The 9,822-nt window shown below is 39.1% G+C and overlaps 1 protein-coding gene across 1 annotated transcript; it reads left to right on the top strand.

The window, feature by feature from the left end:
* The first annotated feature begins 2,180 nt into the window (after window positions 1–2,180).
* Window positions 2,181–7,886, top strand: pou4f4 (POU class 4 homeobox 4). Its single transcript, XM_007563860.2, has 2 exons — window positions 2,181–2,588; window positions 3,646–7,886. Exons 1-2 carry the CDS (start codon window positions 2,469–2,471, stop codon window positions 4,573–4,575), a joined length of 1,050 nt encoding a protein of 349 aa, XP_007563922.1. The 5' UTR covers window positions 2,181–2,468; the 3' UTR covers window positions 4,576–7,886.
* Window positions 7,887–9,822: the final 1,936 nt, after the last annotated feature.

Here is a 9,822-nt window from a genome sequence, read left to right as displayed (position 1 = left end):
CAAATAATTTCTCTGGGAATTCCAGTTAAAAGTGACTGTGTGCATGAGTGTTTGTCCTGTGTGTGTCTGTGTTGCACTGTCCACATGACAGATAAGTATAAATGGTGTACAAAAAGATTTTGTCATTTTTGAGCACACTTTCTTCCCTTTATTAATTTTTACACTGATTGATTCTCCGATATTCAAAGTGTCAGTAACTCCATAAATACAGGTACAGGTATCATGAATTGTACCTTTATCTCAGGAGATCAGTTTTATAAATGAAACTTGTTTGTCATTCAGATTCATTGCATTCATAATGTTAACTTTGTGCAAGCTGCCAGCTAAAAAAAAAATTTTTTCAGAAAGAGTGACTTTTGCATGAAACCAGTAAAAAGGGATTTTTATTACAGAAATGTCAGCCCTCTGATTAAGGATGTCCCCAAAATGTCACTGTTTGTAAAAACATCCCACTTATAGTCTGTGCTGCTTTACTCTTCCTTCAGACGCTGAGATATTGATTTTAAAATAAAACACAACATTAACTTTGAAGATGTGAAAAGATGAATTTGGACCATTAATTATCAGACCATCTCTCCTTTTGGCTCATGCAGTTGTAACTCATTCCCTGGATATGTCTGTGTGAAAAGTTTCTTGAAGCATTGAACCCACTTCAGGGGGAGGTTATCCCTGTGGAGACTTTTTCCCTCCACTCAACTTTCCATTAAAATGCTTGAATGAAATCAATCAATAAGTGGGAGAATAGCCCCCTAGGTTTAGCAAAAAGAAAGTATTTAGTTTTGAATGCATTTTTTAATTTCTATTTTTAAAGAACCAGTAACAATTATTTATCATATTTATAGTAGGTAAGTTTTTGTTTTTAATTTTTATAGATGACATATCAGAGATGGAGGCAGGGAACACTGCCAAATATTCACATCCCTCCCACTATGAAAGGAGACTTTGGGTGTTTATGGGCATAATTACCCAGTTTGTGAGGAAACCTGCCTTACTAGCAGGCTGTGACCTCTGACCTCTCACAGTTCATGTGTAAATATTTCATTGTTTGCTGGTTGTTCCGTTCAGTCAGGCCTGTTTATTGTTTAATTGAGAGAGGTGGGCGTGTTTCTGGGGAGCAGGGCATCACTTCTCACAGCCAGAAAGTGAATGAATCACAATTGATTTATGTGTTAGTTGTTAAGAAAATGAAATTGGTGGATCTGGAGGCGTTTGGATATTTTTTTCATTATTTAAAACTTACTTTAATGACTTTTTGTTACAATTAAAACAATTTTCATGAAATGCTTTCGTGAACCACAAAAGGAAAGTAGACCTATACGCTGGAAGTTAATTTCACTTTTTTTTTGTAGCCTAAAAGGCTTAATAACTATTTTCTTACCGAGAAATTTATAGAACATTTTGCAAAAATATTCCTTTTTCTTGCTACAACTTTGATGTGTTTCACTGGAAGTTTATGAGTTGTCACTGTGAAATGGAAAGAAAGCCATACGTGTCATATTTTGTTACTAATAAGAATTTGAGAAGTGCAGTTTGTATAATAAAACTTGAATTGGAACTACCTGCCTCCAGAGGTCTGCCTGGTTGTGATTTTATCTCAGTATAAATCCAGTTGACCTGTGAAGGCCTCAGAGGTTTGTTAAAGGACTTTAGTGACCAAGCAACATCAGGAAGACCAAGAAACACAGCAGACAGAGAAACAGGGCTCAACACCTATACACTCCACACTTCTCAATTTTTTATCATCAATAACCCATAGTTCATTCTTTTTCTTCCACTTTGTGTTGATCTGTCACAGAAAATCCCAAGTTTGTGGTTGGAATATATAAACAAGTAGGGCAGCTTTTGTAAAGCTTTGTACAGAACTGTGACTTTTTCTAACTTTAACTTTTAATAATGCAGATTTTTACATCTTGCAGTAAATGCTTTGTTATGGAAATCTTGGTGATTCCTGTTCTGACATAGCTTTTTGTTTGTCCCGGTTCTAATCTGCAAATGTTAAAGAAACATTTCTTCAGCAGAGTGCTACCACAAAGCGTCCCTTCTGGTTGTGGGCGTGGCCACAGCCAGGTTTCTCCATGTGATTGGTGGAGGAACGCAGCGGGAGGGAGGACCGGTCCTCCAATGAGGAGCAGCCTGTGAGGCAGTGGTCTAATATAGGCGCCGGAGGCAGGCAGCATCTTTATTATAGGAGTCATTCAGAGTGGAAAAGCAGACAGAAGGTCCACAGGAGTCCAGGAGTTACTGCTCCTTACCTTTTTTTTCTTCTTCCCTGACTTAAAGGCGAAACTCCCTGAGTCCGATCCGGGTGACTTTTCTTTTTTTTTTTTTTTTTTTGATCCAAACCACCTCTGCGAGCGGCAGGTTGTTTTTTTTTCTATTCCTCTGCGAGGCGTTTCTCTCTAGGTAAAATCACCAAAACGGAGCCGAACGAGGACGACGGACAGCGACCCTCCCTCACTTCTGCAATCATGATGTCGATGAACAGCAAGCAGCCTTTCAGTATGCACCCCATCCTGCACGAGCCCAAATACACGCCCCTGCACTCCAGCTCCGAGGCCATCCGCAGAGCCTGCCTGCCCACGCCGTCGGTGAGTCTCACCTTCCTGCCCGCGAAACTTCACAACAAAAGCGCAAACCAGCCGCAAAATGGAGACTTTTTTTCTTCTTCTTCTTCTTCTTCTTTTTTTTTTTTGAGGATTCGAATAGAGGACTTAAAAGTACAAGGATGTTTCTTAATTACTTAATTTAGTGGGTAAAATGAGTAAATTCGCACCAACAACTTTTAATTCCGTCTAAATCCGTTTTACAGCTTTAAAAAATGTAAAGAAAAAATTATAAAAATAGATTAATGTGTGATCACAACGGCACATTTTGTCTACAAACGAAACTGTTTAATAAAAACAGCCTTAAAAGTTATAAGTTGGAGAATTTTTTTCGTTTCTACTTTGCTCAACATAAATGAAAATAAAAGATCTCCATTATATGATTGTCTTGTAATGTTCTTAAAGGATTTAAAATGCAGAAATCCTGAAAAAGTTCTTTAGAGAAGGAAAACGGATGCTGCGCTCCCACGATACGTCCGAAAGCGAAAGAAAAGTTAAAGATGGATGCACAGTGCGTGGAGTGAACTCGTCTTTTCTCATATTGTCCCATTCATATTCAAACTGGTCTCGCTTCATCGTCCGCAGGAATAATTCAGGAGATCGTAAATATAAATTTTAAATGAATATCCTTCCACGCGGACACGCTGCCGTGGCTGTAGGAAGGAGCCGCTGACAGGTTGGAAAACTGAGGTCAAAAAAATCTAGTCAAAGTTTTTTCTTTGGAGATTTATAAAATGTCCAAACGGCTCAAAATGATCATGGTTGCAAATTTAAACAAATTCTTCGTCTGTTTGGTGATTTTTCCTCTAAAAGTATGTTAAGTTTAGGTTTCAAATTTATTTATTTATTTATTTATTTATTTAATTATATGCATTTTTCTTTTTACTAGTGTTTTATGTTAAACTATCAAATAATTCATTGTTTTTAAATATTAGAACAAGCAGAGAGAGTCTGGCGCACTCCGCCAGTTTAATTAGCAGCAGTGTTGGTTTAGTGGCAGATTGCTCTGACGGCTCTGCCTCTGTCCTTCCTCCTCTCTCAGCTTCAGGGCAACATCTTCGCCGGCTTCGATGAGACGCTGCTGCAGAGAGCCGAGGCTCTCGCCGCCGTGGATATCGTGGCCCAGAAGAGCCACCCGTTCAAGCCAGACGCCACCTACCACACCATGACCACCATGACCAGCATGACCTGCACCCCGACCTCCTCCTCCGCGCACCTGCACCACCCGTCGGTGCTCACCTCACACCACCACCCGGCGCACCACCAGCCGACGCAGGGACTGGAAGGAGACCTGCTTGACCATCTCACCCCGGGGATTTCTCTGGGAGGCATGCCCGGCTCGGACGTCTGCTCCACGGCCTCGCACACGGCTCACGCCGCGGCTCACATGTCTGCCATCAACCACATGCAGCACCACCACCACACTCAGTCCATGAACATGCATCCGCACGCGCTGGGATCCCACGGCTCCCTGGGGAGCGCTGGCGGGGACGCGGAGCCCGACCCGCGGGAGCTGGAGTCGTTCGCTGAGCGCTTCAAGCAGAGGCGGATCAAACTGGGCGTCACTCAGGCTGACGTGGGAGCGGCGCTGGCCAACCTCAAGATCCCCGGGGTCGGCTGCCTGAGCCAGAGCACCATCTGTAGGTTCGAATCCCTGACCCTCTCACACAACAACATGGTGGCCCTGAAGCCCATCCTGGAGGCCTGGCTGGAGGAGGCGGAGCGGGCGCAGAGGGAGAAGATGTCCAAGCCAGAGATCTTCAACGGTGGCGACAAGAAGAGGAAACGCACGTCCATCGCCGCGCCGGAGAAGCGGTCCCTGGAGGCGTATTTCGCCGTGCAGCCGCGGCCGTCGTCGGAGAAGATCGCCGCGATCGCCGAGAAACTGGATCTGAAAAAGAACGTGGTCCGCGTTTGGTTTTGCAATCAGAGGCAAAAACAGAAACGGATGAAGTTTTCTGCGACGCACTGAAGCAGACTGCGACAGACCCGAGGGTCTCTGAGCCGGTTTCCACAGAGACAAACCAGAGACAAGCTGCTGAGGCTGGTCTGCTGGAGCCGCACTGTCAGAATCAACAAGGTACCGGCACGGTACCTGCGCCTTTTTTCCGCGGGAAGAGGCTCTGCGTGGCGCACAGCCAGGGCCGCAACGATGCGCACTCAAAACAAGTTTCACAATCTCTTATTGAGTCTTAAATGACTCCAGTCTGGCTTCGCACATTCAAATACATAATATGTTGTTTCAAAATGTAAGTTTAGATCAAGTAAATTTGCTTCTTTCCTAAGAAAGATACCAGATAAGAAATACCGTTTCAGATCGACTGTCAGGGCGGTACTTAAAACAAGTCACTTCATCTTTTCCCTCAATTTAATATGATTTTTATACATTTTCATTCTTAAAAAGAAAGGCAACTGATGTTAGTTTTAATTTCAGAGAAATTAAACTGGCATCTTTTGTGAAGAAAAACATATAAATTTCTGACAGAATCCGAATAATCCATACACTGACAAAACCTAATTACTTTAAATTACTTGGTTAAGTTGGTTATGATGAACAGCTAAACTTCTACATTTTTACATTTTGTTGGATTTAATTTTAAAATAATTTCTGAGGAAAATTATTACAAGTTCACCCGCTAGGAGACATTTAATTAAAATATTAAATGCATGCCCATTTTTAAAACGTGTCAAAATAAAATTGTTAAATTCTGACTTATTAAAGTCATTCAGTTCATCTAGGTTTTCATCTTATGCTAAAAATAAAAAAAAGACTATTTGTTTTGCTGTAAAGGCATATAATGCCAATGAAATCACGATAAACGACTTCTGTCAACACTGTAAAAATGAATTTTGGAGAGTATTAATTAATGCCCATTGAATTTTAATTTGAATAAAAAAAATTGTGTTTAATAATGGTTAAATTCTCACATTAGGTACTTTCTTCCGATGTTTTTTTATAATAAATTACGTTACTGTTATTCTCATTAACTAAGAAAAGTAAGGCTCATATATTTTTATGGGTCTTAGTGGGAATTAATATGCACATCCAAAACTATCATAAGTTTTGAGGTTGAGAAAGTTTCAGTTTCACCTACAATTTAAGTTTTCAGATTGAGCTAGTTTAGCAACAGTGCTAGAGCTAATGTCAACTCGCTACCTTGCTTACTTTCTTAACCATGAAGATATCATTGCTAATGAACGTCATATGGAATCTATCAGAAGAAGACGTGTTAACCTTTCAATGACAACCACAGCTAAGTTCATCCATTCCTTAGCAATAGCTGCCTCTGGGCTAGCAAGTTCAGGATTCTAGCAAGTTTGACTTTAGCATTAACATTGTCGCTAAATTGGTTGACTAAACTTACAACCTCTTCAGTTAATGATGTTATCCAGTCATGTATGTTGTTCTCTAACAAATACACACTGACAATAATGAATTATGAATCTCCAGTGAAGATTTCATGAAATGCAAAGGGTTTAATGAAAATGAATTATATGGAGTTCTTGTTTCAATGATTAAATGCCAAGAATCAATCTTGGCATCAGTAATCGCTATGGTAGGCAAAGGATTTTTGACTGGTTGTCTTGCAACTAAGTTGTGACAAAGTGCTGCAGGTGCATACATTGTAGGGAAATCAAGGAAAAGTACAACAGGATATGCTCAGTACCATCCCTGTGCCTTTAATGATGTCATAATAGATTGTGTAAGCTGGGTTTTGGGAGGGCAGATTTTATCTCGATTAAATAAGCATATTGTTTGAAGCAAAACTTCAAACAATATAGAAAAACAAATTTATGAACTGAAAAAAAAACTATATTCTAGGCAATTTTAAGTAATTTTACAGAATTTCCGTCTATTTTAATCTGACTGTTTAGTGGGGTTTTATCCATTTATTTACATAAATAAATCTCAATGTTGTTAGAATTTAACCACCATTCAACATTTTGCATTCAAACCAATAACTAAAAAAAGTACTTAAGTTTAATACCTTGCAAAATTCATTTTTACAGTGTAGGTTGTTTGAGAACCTCCCTAGTGTTAACCGCAGGTCGCAGAATTGTACTTTTTGGAGCAAAAATCACACAGTTTGGTGCGCCAGTCAGCTCAGATGTGACTCGGGGACACCTGCGGACTTTTCACCGCTCATCATGTTTAAACAGGAACTTTTGTGTTCTGCCTCACACCGTGTACCTTGTTTGGTCCTGACAGTGGAACCGCAGACAGAAAATAAACTCAGTGACTTTCAAAGCTGTTTGCATCTCCACAGAATAAACTGCTGCTCTCTGACTGAAGAGCAAAGGCGACCGTTGTGGTTGAAAAAGTAATTATTGTACAAAAATGAAAATACTAACAGCGGGAAATGAGGAATAATAGTTAATATTTCCCTCTGTGGCCCGGAAAGTTCTTTTTATATTTATCAGTGTACATATTTGTGAATATATGCACTTCCGTGTGTGGAAACTGTCATTGAAATGTATTGAATTTTCCTCCCAGATGTTTTTGTTGGGTTGCTCACTATTTGGGGGGACAAATCAGACCAAACGAATAGAAAAAGATAAAATAAGTCAGGATCTGGTGCGCAGTTTGTGCAATCAGCGTCATGGGTTCCTCTGCAGAAACGCAGGGGAGGGGTTGATGTTTCTGCGCGTTTTGCTCCAAGATGACCAACACTGCCCCCCTCCTAACCCTCATGTTCCCTTCCTCATTTCCAAAGTGAATGCATTGCAATAAAACGCAAACACACACTCACGTATGTAAACACGCACGGATACACACATTAACACGGCGTAGCTGTGCGTCTACCTCATTACGCAAGTGATGGCACATTTCTGGTGATTTTGAACACTCTCTGGTTGGTTCTTGGACGTGCTTTCTGTTTGTTTTCTCTGCCACTGGCTGAATTAGGCCTGTAGAAGACTCACTGACGTGTAAAACCTGTTCACCGCGATGATGCTTCGACAATCAGATTATTATGAGTAGTGTTGTTGTTCTCCCCGCCCTCATGAAAACGAATCATTTCGACTTCTTCTGATCACTGACTCGTTTGTGGAGCGCACTTTGTAGATATTCTGATGAAGGGAGGTGTAGTCGGCCTTATTTATACATATTTTTCAACACTTCTGAGAAGACTTTATTATTACTTTTATTTTTTTATGTTGAATTGTTATTTATTTGAATTTAATTTATTCTGGAAAAAGAAAACATTTCATTTGTGAAAGTGTGCTTCAAATGTGTCTCTGTAAAGCTGCAGAAGCTGAAATAAACTGTGCACGTTTTACGTCTGAAAGCCTTTCTTCATCGTTTTACCTGGTGGTCATTGTGATTTTTTTTTAAGTAAACATTTAACGGTGCTGCGCGTGCAACACGAGCTTGGATGTGCAGCGCTCCTGTGTTTGCGCCTCTTGGAGAAAACTGTGCGTGTTTTACGCGCGGGGCTGAGCAGCTGCCGCTCTGAAACAGGAGAAGCCCCAGAGGTGAAGGAGCTCCGTCTGAAAGCTGCTTTCCCAGCGGTGATGAATAGGATCTGATACTTGAGTGACTCTCATATTGATCAACTTTGCAGGCTATGAAGTCTACACAGCTCTATCCCATCGTGCCCGGTGCCGTTTTCAGTTTCTTAGCTGAGTAGATGAAAAGTTCCGGTTTCTGAGGATTTTAAAAGCTTATGTTTAAAAAAATAATAAATACAATAAAAAATGACGAGATCAGAGCTAAAAAGGGTTGACATCATGATCACAAGACCAAAATAAGACCTAGCGAGAACTAAAAATAGATCCATGTGGCATAAATATGCCCCAGGTGGTTTAAACCGAAACTTTAAAAAGTGAATAAATTAATCTAAAGAATGTGGATCATGATATAAAACAAGCGATTTTTGTGCATATTAACAGTTTGGTTTAATTTCTTGATGGAAATGTCTGCATGTTGTTTTGAAACATTAGAGCTCACGTTGACGTTTAAATTTGATAAATAATAATAAATAAATAAATAAATAAATAAATAAATAAATAAGTGTAAATGACTCCACCGCATGGATCATTTAACATACATCATTTGAAATAACGACTAATGGTGAGATATTTGAAAAATTTTCATGAAATCAACTAAACTGTTCTTTAACTTTTGAATCTGCAGATGAAATAAAGAGCGCAGCCTTAAAATTTGTGTGGAAATGTTCAACACTGAATAAAATCTATTTGAAAAGTCGAACATTTGAACTAATATGACTTGAAGGATTAGAATTATTTAGGATAAAGCAATAAGGAATATTAGGTATAATTGTAAACGCGAACAGTTTTTTTATTTATTTATTTTTTACTTTGTGGAAAGCACGAAGTTTAAACGTCTGAGACTTCAAATAATTTATATTTATTATTGCATACTCATTTTTATATAAGTATTGGCTCCTTTAAAATTAAATTATTATTATTATTGCTTACGTTGTCCACAACATTTAACATTAAGATGATTTTTATAATATACTAAGTGCTATTATTGTTTTTACTAGACAAAGCCCATTGACTAAGGACAAAAAATACATTTAAAAATGTGAGTTATACCTAAATCATAAATGTGTTCACAAACCAATTTTGTAAAGCGTCACTTCTAGAAAAGGTCGTTTAATGTAAATTCACATTTTTATCACAGTAACAAAAATTCAGTCTTCATTTTATCAAGAAAAAAACCCATTAAAACACACACACACACACACACACACACACACACACACACACACACACACACACACACACACACACACATTTCATCCCAACTTGGTTCAGCGGGTGGTTTGGGTCCATAAACACATTATTAATGAATAATAAATATAAGCTGTTATGATACTATTGATTTCTGAGGGTGTTTGTTAAGAAGCTGCAGTTGTGTGTTGTATAACAGGAGCTCAGGCCCCGGTCCCCTTCGGAGCAACACAATACAGGCCTTCACAGCAGCGGGACCCCAAACAAGCACCTGGGGGCCACCGGAAGGCCAGCAAAAGGAAATAAATATCCCAAACAATTCTTCCGTTACTATTTTCTACCAAAAAAACCGTTTTAATGGTAACAACATACATTTCTCCCATATTAGTTCAAAAGTTTTAGAATAGTTTTGTTATTCTTATAGGTAAACATTTACCCTTAAGTGAAATAGGAAGTCATCTTGATTTGAAATATTCAGCATTCCAGCTTTTGTAGCCTTTATATGTTAATGCAGTATATA

This window comes from Poecilia formosa, unplaced genomic scaffold (assembly GCF_000485575.1).
Source record: "Poecilia formosa unplaced genomic scaffold, Poecilia_formosa-5.1.2 Scaffold152, whole genome shotgun sequence".
NCBI lineage: Eukaryota > Metazoa > Chordata > Actinopteri > Cyprinodontiformes > Poeciliidae > Poecilia > Poecilia formosa.
Note: the sequence above shows the minus strand (reverse complement) of the source record. Positions and strands in the feature narration are given on the sequence as shown.

Excerpts from the sequence above, each read along its gene's own strand:
- pou4f4 (XM_007563860.2), top strand. The coding sequence starts at position 2,469 with ATGATGTCGATGAACAGCAAGCAGCCTTTCAGTATGCACCCCATCCTG. Across the intron at positions 2,589-3,645 it reads CCTGCCTGCCCACGCCGTCG|CTTCAGGGCAACATCTTCGC; the intron begins GTGAGTCTCACC and ends CTCCTCTCTCAG.